Genomic DNA, 13,115 nt, shown 5'->3' with positions numbered 1-13,115 from the left:
CTATATTTATATATGTCTCTCTCCCACCAAACTCTTTTTCAGATATTATTTGTAACTAAATAAAAAGTGTAAAGGTCAAAAACAGAGAGCTCCGAGAATCTCACCATCATGGCGGCGTCGGCGAACTCTTTCCTCGTCGGAAACAACACTCAGATCCCTGCTTTGAAACCCAGATCAACATCTCAATCCCTGCTTCACCTCAGCAAACCAAACACCATGAGCCTCGCCGGCAAAACCAAGCCCGTAGCGGTTCGATGCGTCGCTTCGAGTACGACTCAAGTTCAAGACGGAGTTAGATCCGGGTCCGTCGGATCCCAAGAACGTGTCTTTAACTTCGCGGCGGGTCCAGCAACTTTGCCTGAGAACGTTCTCTTAAAAGCTCAGGCGGATCTATACAACTGGCGTGGATCTGGGATGAGTGTGATGGAGATGAGTCATAGAGGCAAAGAGTTTCTCTCAATTATACAAAAAGCTGAATCTGATCTTCGTCAGCTCTGGGAGATTCCTCAGGAATATTCCGTTTTGTTCTTACAAGGTGGTGCCACTACACAGTTCGCTGCTCTGCCTCTCAATCTCTGTGAACCTGATGATACTGTCGATTTCGTTGTTACTGGCTCGTGGGGAGACAAAGCTGCCAAAGAAGCCAAGAAGTATTGCAAAACCAATGTGATTTGGTCTGGGAAATCTGAGAAATACACAAAGGTTCCATCTTTTGATGAGTTGGAGCAATCTCCGGACGCTAAGTATTTGCATATATGCGCTAATGAAACTATTCATGGTGTTGAGTTTAAAGATTACCCTGTTCCTAAGAATGGGATCTTGGTTGCTGATATGTCTTCTAACTTTTGTTCTAAGCCTGTTGATGTGTCTAAGTTTGGTGTGATCTACGGTGGTGCACAGAAGAACGTTGGTCCATCTGGTGTCACTATTGTAGTGATTCGTAAAGACTTGATTGGGAACGCTCAGGGTATTACACCGGTGATGCTTGATTACAAGATTCACGATGAGAACAGTTCGTTGTACAACACACCTCCTTGCTTTGGGATTTACATGTGTGGTCTTGTGTTTGAAGATCTGTTGGAGCAAGGTGGATTGAAAGAAGTGGAGAAGAAGAATCAGAGGAAAGCTGATTTGCTTTACAATGCTATTGAAGAAAGCAAAGGCTTTTACAGGTGTCCTGTTGAGAAATCAGTGAGGTCGTTGATGAATGTGCCTTTTACATTGGAGAAATCTGAATTGGAAGCTGAGTTTATCAAGGAAGCTGCGAAAGAGAAGATGGTGCAGCTTAAAGGGCATAGATCAGTGGGAGGTATGAGAGCTTCTATTTACAATGCAATGCCTTTGGCTGGTGTTGAAAAGCTTGTTGCTTTCATGAAAGATTTCCAGGCTAAGCATGCTTAAGTTTTAAGGGTTTTTGTTTTTTTGTTGTTGTTGTTGCATTTTGGTTTATGTTTGTTTGGTGATAATAAGCTTGAAAGCTTATGATTTGGTTTTCTTCCCTTTCCGGAATTAATAATAATGGTTAGCAATGTATCAAAATCTTTCTCCATCAATTGGAAAAGCAGGTTTGTTGTAACAAACAAAGAGCTTTGTTATTTGTTTGAAGTGATGATAAAATCGCCATTAGATAAATCTGCAGGTGTTCTCATATTCTCTTTTTAACGTTTCCTCTCTCTGCATCTCCTGAAACTGAAGATCCAATTTTTACAAAGAAGCATTACTCAGTTCAGGTCCCAGACTAAATTCTGATATACTGTATAAAAAAACAGAGTTCAGAGTAAGAATGTAAGTTACCATTTGGTATTGTGTGTCTATAAGAAACAGCTACATTTTGAAAGAACTCTCTGGTAGCATCTGCATGTACAAGTAACTATCATTCAGTTCACTACTAGAACCTGAGCAATGGAGAACAAAACCAATGTACCAAGACTAACCATGTTCCATTGTCAACGAAGGATCTTGCTCATCGATAAACCCGATTAGTTTCGCCGGATTCCCAGCCACCATGCTGCAGAAACACCCAAATAAAAGATCCATTTGAGAGATGTGTAAACAGAAAATCCCAAGGAGATTGGTTTTTTAGATGCATTTAACTATTTCAGCTTTATACCTATGAGAAGGAACATCCTTTAACACAAGTGAACCAGCAGCTATCATTGCTCCAGCGCCTATCTTAATGTTACCAAGTATAGTTACACATGCTCCAAGAAGAGCACCATCGCCTATATTTGGATGGCGGTCACCAGTTTCCTTCCCAGTTCCTCCTAATGTCACACCCTAGACATGAAAATACCAACTAGCTTCACTAACGTTGATGATACTTCTCTTTGTGTTTTGAAGAAATGAATTCAGAGAAGAGATCTGTACATGCAAAATTGAGACACGGTCGCCTATCACAGCAGTCTCACCTATGACCACACCAGTTCCATGATCCAACAATATTCCCTTCCCAATTCTTGCAGCTGAACCAAAAAAAACAAGTTAGTCTGATGCTAGATGTAAAAGCATAAGCAAGATATGAATCTGAAACTTTACCCGGATGGATATCAATTCCAAAAACCTGAGAGAAACCACTGACATGGATTAGAGATTGTACACCAAGACTATAAATATAACAATAACCTAAGAAGCTGTGGAAGTTACACTACCTCGCTTACTCGGCTTTGCAATGCCGATGCTAATAGTTTTCGTCCTTGCTTCCACAACTTATGCGCAACTCTATATGCCTCGAGCGCAAGATAGCCCTGTAGAACAAATTATTCTGGTAAAATGCACATGAAAACTCACTTAGCAGTCGTTTTGTACCAGCATAAGATTAAGAGAGATATCATTGTAATTGGTTAAGAAACTACCTTTAGATGTAAAACAGCCGAACTATACGATAGACAAGAAGGATCTCTGTCTTTGAATGCCTTCAACAAAACAAATACCAGTGCAGTCAGATTATCTGAAAATACTGTCTGAAACAAAAGAAAGATATTTAAGTGTTTATACCTGAACATCAAGACGAATCGAGTTCTGAATACCTCTGTCATGTACCATAACATTGCAAAAGATATCCATGAGTTGAGTTGCTAACAAGGTAGTGTTTTGGAGACGGTTAGCCAGAACAAAACTCAATGCTTGCTCTAAACAGTCATGGGACAAGATACTAGCATACAAGAAGCTACTCAAAACCGGCTCATTTTCTGCCTGTAAAAACACAACAGCGTTTCAACATTCATCATTGTAGGAACAATATGCACAACCACTGTTCCACAACTTGCCCTCAAGGATGGAGATTTCAACAAACATTAAGGCCTAAACATTATTAATATATAGTAGAATGTAGATGGATGAGACTTGAGAGCAATACGTAACATCAATTAAGTAACACCTAAAAGGTATCATAATTAAGTGCTTAAAGAGACAGATATCACATTTTTAGTGAGAGCACTTGACCCCACGGTCTTGTCCTATTCATATAAAAGGTACACAATATTAATGTCTTTATCAATTATCATAACCTTTGTAGAATCGAAGTTGATTAACAATATCAAAGTTTCTATCTTTGTGGAATTTAAGTTATGTATATGAAAAAGAAACTGTACAAGAACCGATTCTTATAAAGATACATGGAGAGAAAACCTCAAGCTTAGCTTCTGCTCTTATAGAATCCCAAATGGGGTCGTAACCAGAGTTGACAAAATCCAGCAAAACCGGGTCGTCGTCCACGGGAATAATGGTTCCTCTAGCGTAAACCGGGAAAACCCTCTCGAAAGGAAACTCATCGCCGGTCTTCACGTCGTCGTCTACGGCAGAAAAATCACAATTCCCGCCGTTCAAACTAGCCATGGCTGAAAAGAGAAGCAAATTGAAGAGTAGAGAGGATTACAAAAAAAAGTAGGAAACCCTCTTTTAAAACAGAGTGATTGATACTTTTTTCTTAATTGGGTTGGAATCGAAATAGCGACAATCAAAAAGGTAAAGGAAAAAAAGGAAAGAAAGTAAAACTGAAGTCTTGTGTTTGTGTCCACACTGTTGTGTGTTTGGAATGTTTCATGAGAATTTAGATGTGGTCTGGTCTCTTTCTCTTTCTCTTTGCTCTTGTTTGTTGTGATGCGTGTGACCGTGATTCAGTCCAAGTTCTTAATACCATTGCGAGAGAGAATCCAAATTATTTGGAAGTATCCTTTATATATTATAATAATATACTTTAAGCGTACCACACGAAGTGGGACGTGAACTATATAAGATTAAATGGTCGTAAAACACTTTTCACTTTTAAAGTCTACCACAGTTTTACACAGCTGACTTTACACATGCTTCTTTTGTAAGGGAAAATATAATCTGTTGTTTCTCATATTCGTTTTGTGACTCAAAATCTAGAAGACAGAAAAGTTTATGTTCTAGACAATTCTAGTTCTAGAAAAAGAGAACTATGTGCATTAATTTAAAAAAACATCGTGTAAGTGTAACTTTATAAATGTTTGTTATTAAAAAAAAACATATATATAGAGATGATTTTGGGGAAAATTAAAGATTACAAATTCCTTGATTTATCAGCAAATTAGGCATACCAAGGAATATCATCAATTAAATTCGTTTTCGTATTTATATTTTCAATTGCAAGGATTCGTATTTATATTTTGTACAAAAAATAATAATGGGCAAAAAGAGAATAAGAATAAATCTGACAGGAGGCATAAAACGCCGCATGCAAATCGCCGAAATCGATCAACGTCGCTTTGAAACCCTAAAAAAAAACTAAATCCACCAATGGCGAGAAGATCCGCTTCGATGCTGAGTCGCCTTCTGGCGAATCCGTCGTCTCCATTCACCGCACCGTCCCGATCCATCACCTACATGCCTAGACCCGGAGACGGAGCCCCACGAATCGTAACCCTAATCCCCGGCGATGGAATCGGACCTTTAGTGACCGGTGCGGTTGAACAGGTCATGGAAGCGATGCACGCACCGGTGCATTTCGAACGGTACGAGGTTAGAGGCAACATGAGGAAAGTCCCTGAAGAAGTGATCGAGTCTGTGAAGAGAAACAAGGTTTGTCTCAAAGGTGGGTTAGCGACTCCTGTTGGTGGTGGTGTCAGTTCTTTGAACATGCAGTTGAGGAAAGAACTCGATATCTACGCTTCTCTTGTCAATTGCATCAATGTCCCTGGCTTAGTGACACGACACGAGAATGTTGACATTGTTGTCATTAGAGAGAACACTGAAGGAGAGTATTCAGGACTTGAGCATGAGGTTGTTCCTGGTGTTGTCGAGAGCCTTAAGGTAACCATCGAAATTGGTTTTAGTCCAAATTGTGATCTTTTTGTTTAATTACCTTATATATGTTGTTGTAGGTTATAACAAAGTTTTGTTCTGAGAGGATTGCGAGATATGCATTTGAGTATGCATATCTGAACAATAGGAAGAAAGTGACTGCTGTTCATAAAGCTAACATTATGAAGCTTGCGGATGGGCTCTTCCTCGAATCTTGCAGAGAGGTTGCTAAAAAATATTCGGGGATTACTTACAATGAAATCATCGTTGACAATTGTTGTATGCAGCTTGTCGCTAAGCCCGAGCAGTTTGATGTTATGGTAATACTCTACTTTATATATGTCCTTTATCTAATGGATATTGTCTGTTGGTTTTTGCAAATTATAATATTATTCTAATCATGTTTGTTTCAGGTGACGCCTAATTTGTATGGTAACCTTATAGCAAACACGGCGGCTGGAATAGCCGGTGGCACTGGAGTGATGCCTGGAGGTTTGTCCATAAATACATATCAGTTGAAGTTATAGTCTTTCTTAAAATGACATTTCTTGGTTTGTTGGGAACAGGAAATGTTGGTGCAGAACATGCTATATTTGAGCAAGGCGCATCAGCAGGGAACGTGGGGAATGATAAGATAGTGGAGCAGAAGAAAGCTAATCCGGTGGCTTTACTTCTCTCATCAGCTATGATGCTTAGACATCTCCGGTTTCCTACTTTTGCTGATCGGCTTGAGACCGCAGTGAAACAAGTGATACAAGAAGGGAAATGTAGAACGAAAGATCTTGGAGGTGATTGTACCACGCAAGAAGTTGTCGATGCTGTCATAGCAGCTCTTGAGTGATGCCCATGTGAGCCTCTCTGCTTCTTCGTCTTTCGTCTTTTTTCATAAAGTGTTGGTTTCCTCTGTTTTCTATTGCTATTGTTTGGTTGATTGATTTTATTTGATCATTTTTCTCTTCTGATTCATATCCGACCTCGTGTTTGAGCATTACCTCTATGGTTACATAATAATAAAATGGATTCCTAATAAAATCAATAAAGACAGAAGCAGTTTTTGTTTATTAAGCAAAGAGTTTATTCTCTTTTTGTATCAAATTCGGCAAAATATATTATTACTTGTAGTAATCTTGGCTGTTCCTATTTCCGAAATCTGGTTTAACATATTTTCAGATGCTCACAACGTTATCATATCTAATTCACGTACATGTACACGTATACAATGTAGCATAGAAAACATTAATTAGGGGTTTTACAGAGTATAAACAGAGCAGCCTCATGGGTATAAGAATTTTGCTATAATTAGGGGTTTAACAGGCTGCGACGCGCAAAGACCAACGATTTTGTACCTCAGGAAAGATTTAAGAAGAAGTGAAAAAAAGGAATATCCTCATTTCCGTGTCGCATACGAGTACAATCCGTAGGAAGATTTCAAAACTCAACCTTCTACTTCTCTGTTTTTGTTCATTTGTTTCCGCTTTGTTGAGATCTCCCACCTATAAAATACATCCTTGGTCCATCATCTCTCGATCTCAGAACAAAAGACATTGAAGAAGAACAAAGAACAACAACAGAAAGAAGGAAACGCTTTGTTTTTGAGAAGTTTTGCTCTGTTTTCTTGATTCTGAAGATTGAAATGGCATCGAACAGTGAAGCAAGGCCTCTGCCAAAATTCGGAGAATGGGATGTGAATGATCCAGCGACGGCTGATGGATTCACCGTTATATTTACTAAAGCTGGGGAGGACAAGAAAACAGGTCGGAGCTCCAGCAAGGCAGCTTCACAGAGGAAACGAGATGGCGCTAAACCTACGGCCAAGAAATGGCTCTGTTTTACCTTTTCTTGATTTCTTGTAACTCAAGTAATCATTTGAGAATAGCATTGAGAAACTTTTGTCGTAGAACTTTTTTTCATTAATCATTTGTTTAGCATTTCTCTTTATAACATGTCAAGATATTGAATTAATAGAAATGCTTAGACATTACCAAAATATACTGCTAAATTGCTAATACATCATTATTGAGAAACGTTTGGCTAGTTAGCATTGATACTGTTCTATTCCCTGGGACCTGTATATGCTTCTTAGTATTCTTACGTTAACGTTTATTGTCCTTGTCCATTTACACTCTTCTTATAAGAAATAAATTTGGAACAAATTATGTGATATTTTATGGATACTTTTACTGTGCTTTCCCTGATGATTCCTAAAGGAAAAAACAAATTTCCTTGTGTAAATATCTAAATCTCAACCGAAATTAGATATGTTCTCTGGTTAATCAGACAACAGTATCTGATCAAAGATTGTTCTGTTCTTTTCTCTTTGTGCAGAAGTTAGAGACAAAGCGATACGGTAATCTCCGGTGATTATATACTTTCTCTAAAGACAAAAGGAAAAAGACCATAAAGAAGAATATTTTTTAACGCTAAGTAGCCAAGTGCAGGGTATGGTGACGTTTCAGTGAAATTAGATTGCTAATCATTGAGAGCCAAAAGAGAAGACAATGTTCATAGCATCAATTAGAGGAAGATTTACAAAGGACAAGTGGTCAACATTGTGGTAATACTCTATTCTTTTTCAGATGACTCCCTTCAAATCATTTGGTAAATTATAGTATTCCTTTATTTTTTGGGGCTTATTTCTTCTCTCTTCTGTGATGTTCTTTTTCTCTATATTAGTGTATTACAACTTCTGTCTCTCTGTCTCCCATTAAATTAACAGAAATACTACGGAAATAAATACACACTATGAGTAGGAAATGAATCGTACCACGACTTTATTGAACAAGATTCTCCTACTACTCTTATTGTTTAAAACCCTAGATTCTTGGACCCTATAATGAATGGCCTTAGCTTTTTTTTTCTTTAGGTAAAATATTTGTTTATATGTTTAAATCTCTCCTTGGAAAACGTTTCTATGAGTTGTCGTGTTTTTATTTCCTGATGAAACAGATCTTTGAGTTTGCCAGCGATGACAGAGGAGGCAAAGAGGGACAAGTTAGGAGACAAGATAATCATAATAATCAAGATAGCTCGACGTTGCTTGTTTCATGACACATAAAGATGATTAAAATAAGCAAAAACGGATAATTTTGCAGATATTCTCACTTTATAAGGTTTTGACACATGCCCAATTTGCTCTTACATACCTTTTAAAGGGTCCTTTTGGATTTTTCTGTAACGTTTTCCTCTAATATATATCTTTTGGAGTCTCTGAACCTTATTGACCCACCATCACCCATTTCCAAGTTTAAGGCTTTTGATTTCTCTGTTTTGCTTCAGAGCTAAAAATGGCTGAATCATCTTCTTCAGCGGCGACTACGCATTTACCTGCTAGGTCTATTAGTTTGCCTACAAGACTAATCCATTCTAAAGCACAGAGAGTTGAAGAAGAAGTGAAAAAGATTCAAGCTTTAAACTCTTCTTCATCAGCTTCTTCTAGGATCCAACTTGGACTTGCCAAGCTCGTGGAGCTCTATGACTTTGTCAATGAACAAGTCATATGTTCTCCTCAAGGCCAAAAAGCTCTCCGCCTTGGTCGCAACGCGAAACTTGTGGAAGACGCTCTTGATGAATCCATCTTGTTACTCGATGTCTCTGACTTCACAAGAGACTTGATAGAAACATTCATGGAGCAGATACAAGTCCTTCAATCTGCTCTACGTAGACGCGGAGGAGATCTCTCTTCCGTTCAATCCGAGATCCGAGCTTACATTAGCTTTCAGAAGACATTCAAGAACGCAGCAGCGAGACAACTTAAATCCCTTGCAAGAACACAAACAAAGAAGAAACCCTCGGTTATCAAACAATCCGGTGACCTCGATCAACATTCTTCTATGATCTCCAATATCCTAAGTCAATCAAATGCATCAACAATCTCTATTTTCAAGTCACTCTTGCAGTTTCTTACTAATTCTCCCGTTGAGAAACAGAGGAAGAATGGTGAAACTGGATGTGTAGAGAACTCGATGATCCGTTCATTCTATGGAAGAATCATCCGTAGGAAAATAGGGAAGGTCATTGATGCGCAAACGATGCTCGGGAGATTAGCTATGCTTAGTTTTAGCCTTGAAGCAATTAAGGATGAGTTGAGTTACTTATCAAGACGACTTATTCAAAATAGAGCGTCTCTCTTGAACATTGTGACTCCTTAACAAAAATAGTTTGCATATTTTGTGTAAATCCAGGTCTTATAGAGATAAAATTATTATAGGACTACTGTCTACTTCCATAAAATTCTTTTTTTGAATCTTTTGTGGTTAGGATTGGATTTTTGTACATGAATTGATCCGGTAAAAAAAATAATAACAAAAAGTACAAAACAAAAAAAGGAGCATGTGAATATATTCCTAAACCTATGTGGTGCATCATCATCGGTCACTTAAGACATCACATGCTGAACAAACTTACCAAACTTGATTATTGTTGTCTTCTAGCCTCGTGTCGCTCACGTCACGTGCTTGTCGTGCGAAATTATCTTTACCTAAAGTTTTGTTTACCAATTTTTATTCTATATGACATGTTATTATTTTGTGTACGATGATGATCCACGAGAGCATACAACTCAGAAACAAATAATTGTTTCTTCCCCGAGAATAAACAATTTAAATTAAAGAAATTCTTTATTTTGTTTGGTTCATGATATGCCAACGAGCATTACAGTCCATGTTATATGGTTTAAAGTTTGAGAAATCTTGTGGGTATAGATTAGTGATTAATGTTTTATCTATTACAAATACATAAAAGTGTTTGACTTTTGATTTTTTTTTTTTTTTCATCAAAACATAGAGTGCTGGATTTGTATGGTCGACATCAGAAAAAAAGAGAGTAGTCTATGAAGTTCAAAGTATTATACCAAAAACGCCTAATTTAAGCACGTCACATTTATCATGGATCTAATATGTTCAGGAATTCTGACATCGCCTTAACCACAACCTAATGACTATTTTGAGCTTTTCTCCTCCGTGAACTCCGACCACTTTTTTGGCTTTCGACCACCACTATTTTCTTTTTACTGCGTCCTTAAAATCGGCGGCCTCAGTGAGATCTCTGTAATTTATTCTGACTAATTCATTCTTTTTACTGCGTCCTCTTTGTTTTTACTGCGTCCTCTTTCTTTGTAACAACTCCTTAACGTTTTCTCACTAATTCATTCTGAAGGCATAGAGAGAGTGAGAAGTATCCAAATTCTTTTCTCTTCACCTTCGTCAGCTTGTGAAACACATACCACATATGCTACATCATAATAAATGAAATGCATGTAATGCTTTAGAAATATTGTATTGAGGTCAAAAAAAAAGAAATATTGTATATGTACGTAGGTGTATTGTTAATATTATATGAAGGACGCAAAATTTAGCTACAATTTGGATGTATAAAGGGGGAAACTATATATGTGTATACTTCATATTTACGTAGATTCACATAACTGAAACACATACAAAACAACTACCTAGACATTCAATGGATTTTCATCATCGCCATTTATCGATGGTACACATCAGATCAATCCACTTTCTAATTGTATTTATTCATTACTTGTTTATTCTAACGTTTTGCTTTTTTTTTGAGTGTATTAGGAAACCACATTACGTGTTTGGATCTGGATAAATTTCTTATGTTTTGTCCTCGTAAACGGTCAAAATTACAACGTACTTAATTATGGTGCTAAAGGAGATGGTCAAACTGATGATTCAGAGGTAAATTATTACTATTTTTTTCTTTCTAGTTTTTAGTTATTTTTGCTTAGAATGATTTTTTAGAATTAATCTTGATTATCTTCTTTTTCTAAAAATATACTTTTAGTTAATGTTCTAAAAACCAATTCTGTAAAAAGGTTTTTGAGCAAGCATGGAATGATACATGTGGTGGAGACGGAGACATCAAAACACTTCTTATTCCTTTAGACAAAACATTTTTACTTCAGCCTACGGTGTTCCAAGGTCCATGTAAATCTAGCTCTATAAAAGTTCAGGTACATAGACAATTAATCTGCAAATTTTTTTTATGAGAGAAAAATTAGATCACCAGTAAAATTTGCTTTTGTTTTTTTTAAGTTGGATGGAGTTATCATAGCACCTAGCGATAAAGGAGCCTCGTCCAATCCCACCCCTAAAACGTGGATCAAATTTTCATATGTGTCTGGTCTAATGATCGTTGGTTCTGGAACGATTAATGGTCGTGGTTTAACTTTTTGGGAGGTGACAATTTGATATATCACAATTTTTACTCGATTTTTAATTCACTGTAACAAAATCATAGTTTTTTTTTTTTCAGCTAAATTTGAAAGCTTCTCAACGACCTACCGTAAGTATATCTACTAAATTAGCTATCCATTATTTGAAAAAAAAAGAATTTATTACAATCTTCATATATTGCTATTTTTTTTTGTAGGCATTACATATTAGCAAATGTGATAACTTTAGGATAAATGGGCTAACCTCGATTGATAGTGCAAAAAACCATATATCAATCAACAAATACAACACTGTTGCAATATCAAACATAAATCTTTTTGCACCTGAGACAAGTCCCAATACAGATGGAATTGATATAAGTGAATCAACTAATATCAACATATTTGACTCTACAATTCAAACGGGTGCGTACTTATTAATCAATTATTTTAGTATTCTTTTTAAAAAATATGAATGGCGCACAAAACAAATGAAGCATAGTAATTTGAAGATGAGATTTTTTTTATAACTATTAGTTTATTATAGTTCCAGCTTTTATGTATTTGCAATTTCCTTTCTGAAAAGACTAATTTATTTTTTAGAACATGAAAGACAACATAATAACATTCATTTGAATTTCAATTATTAAATTCTCAGGGGATGATTGTATAGCAATCAACAGTGGAAGTTCTAATATCAACATCACAGGAATTAATTGTGGACCAGGTCATGGAATAAGGTAATTCATGATATTAATTAAAAAATTAGTTTACATTATGAATAAAAAGCTTACTTACAAAGAAAAAAGGTTGAAAGTATTCATTATTTTATTATTATTATTGGACAACAGTGTAGGAAGTCTAGGAGCCGGTGGAGCAGAGGCTACAGTTAGTAATGTACAAGTGACTCATTGCACTTTCAATCAGACGACGAATGGAGCTAGAATCAAAACATGGCTGGTATATATATCTACATTCATTTGTATATACTAATTGTTACCTTTTATATCTAAATTAATATTAATCATTCAATATCATCTTAATATTTAGGGTGGACAAGGATATGCAAGAAACATAAGTTTTACCGACATCACACTCATTAACACAAAAAATCCAATTATAATTGACCAACAATATATAGATAAAGGACGTCTTGTTTCCGAGGTAAACTTTTTCTTAGTACTTTATAAATCAAATTATATATCCTATTTGGAAGCATAATAATAATTATAAAATTATATATATTTATGTTATAGGAATCAGCAGTGGCGATTAGCAATGTAAAGTATATCGATTTTCACGGGACTACATCGAATAAAAATGCTATAACGATTAAGTGTAGTGAAACCACACATTGCATAGACGTCGTTATGGATGGAATTGATATTACCATGGTGGATGGAGGAAAACCTAAAGTTAATTGCCAATATGTTGATGGGGAGTCTAGTGATAATGATCTAATGCGTAACTGCTTTAAAAATAACACTAGTACTAATTAGTGATGTCCATAAAAAAACCTATAGAAATCTTGAGTGAAATGATATTTGAATACCATGAATGATATTTGAATGTCTTTTTATTCTCTCTCTTTTACTTATCAAATAGAAATTAACTTATTAATAGTTTTGAAAATTCTTTTACACAAAACTAATTAGCCGAGCAAAATAGTCCAACAAGACAATAT

General features: G+C 36.2%; 5 protein-coding genes and 1 pseudogene across 6 annotated transcripts; 5 read left to right on the top strand and 1 right to left on the bottom strand.

Moving 5' to 3' along the window:
- Nucleotides 1-40: 40 nt before the first annotated feature.
- Nucleotides 41-4,061, bottom strand: LOC104729641 (serine acetyltransferase 4-like). 2 transcript variants are annotated; one of them, XM_010448599.3, is made up of 10 exons: nucleotides 3,628-4,050; nucleotides 2,995-3,192; nucleotides 2,853-2,912; nucleotides 2,649-2,744; nucleotides 2,536-2,560; nucleotides 2,368-2,462; nucleotides 2,111-2,277; nucleotides 1,935-2,008; nucleotides 1,795-1,854; nucleotides 41-1,689 (listed from the first exon to the last, which is right to left on the bottom strand). In XM_010448599.3, exons 1-10 carry the CDS (start codon nucleotides 3,832-3,834, stop codon nucleotides 1,646-1,648), a joined length of 1,026 nt encoding a protein of 341 aa, XP_010446901.1. In that variant the 5' UTR covers nucleotides 3,835-4,050; the 3' UTR covers nucleotides 41-1,645. The 2 variants fall into 2 exon arrangements, 1 of the variants encoding a protein (XP_010446901.1); XR_015575083.1 differs by having other exon boundaries at nucleotides 1,486-1,689; nucleotides 2,649-2,761; nucleotides 3,628-4,061.
- On the top strand, nucleotides 109-1,632 carry LOC104729639 (phosphoserine aminotransferase 1, chloroplastic). Its single transcript, XM_010448598.3, has one exon. It carries the CDS (start codon nucleotides 109-111, stop codon nucleotides 1,399-1,401), a length of 1,293 nt encoding a protein of 430 aa, XP_010446900.1. The 3' UTR covers nucleotides 1,402-1,632.
- A 565-nt stretch (nucleotides 4,062-4,626) lies between the features above and the next one.
- LOC104729638 (isocitrate dehydrogenase [NAD] regulatory subunit 3, mitochondrial-like) lies at nucleotides 4,627-6,323 on the top strand. Its single transcript, XM_010448597.3, has 4 exons — nucleotides 4,627-5,271; nucleotides 5,343-5,582; nucleotides 5,676-5,754; nucleotides 5,829-6,323. Exons 1-4 carry the CDS (start codon nucleotides 4,759-4,761, stop codon nucleotides 6,101-6,103), a joined length of 1,107 nt encoding a protein of 368 aa, XP_010446899.1. The 5' UTR covers nucleotides 4,627-4,758; the 3' UTR covers nucleotides 6,104-6,323.
- Nucleotides 6,324-6,671: 348 nt separating this feature from the next.
- LOC109128128 (protein NOI4 pseudogene) lies at nucleotides 6,672-7,249 on the top strand (annotated as a pseudogene).
- Nucleotides 7,250-8,239: 990 nt separating this feature from the next.
- On the top strand, nucleotides 8,240-9,518 carry LOC104729637 (uncharacterized). Its single transcript, XM_010448596.2, has one exon. It carries the CDS (start codon nucleotides 8,547-8,549, stop codon nucleotides 9,408-9,410), a length of 864 nt encoding a protein of 287 aa, XP_010446898.1. The 5' UTR covers nucleotides 8,240-8,546; the 3' UTR covers nucleotides 9,411-9,518.
- A 638-nt stretch (nucleotides 9,519-10,156) lies between these two features.
- On the top strand, nucleotides 10,157-13,063 carry LOC104733128 (putative polygalacturonase At3g15720). Its single transcript, XM_010452738.2, has 10 exons — nucleotides 10,157-10,749; nucleotides 10,836-10,955; nucleotides 11,093-11,230; nucleotides 11,313-11,456; nucleotides 11,533-11,562; nucleotides 11,650-11,857; nucleotides 12,090-12,171; nucleotides 12,283-12,391; nucleotides 12,482-12,595; nucleotides 12,688-13,063. Exons 1-10 carry the CDS (start codon nucleotides 10,720-10,722, stop codon nucleotides 12,928-12,930), a joined length of 1,218 nt encoding a protein of 405 aa, XP_010451040.1. The 5' UTR covers nucleotides 10,157-10,719; the 3' UTR covers nucleotides 12,931-13,063.
- Nucleotides 13,064-13,115: the final 52 nt, after the last annotated feature.

Source organism: Camelina sativa, chromosome 12 (genome assembly GCF_030686135.1).
Source record: "Camelina sativa cultivar CO46 ecotype springtype chromosome 12, ASM3068613v1".
Taxonomy (NCBI): Eukaryota; Viridiplantae; Streptophyta; class Magnoliopsida; order Brassicales; family Brassicaceae; genus Camelina; species Camelina sativa.
The sequence above is the reverse complement of the archived record's forward strand: the minus strand, read 5'-3'. Positions and strand labels throughout refer to the sequence as shown.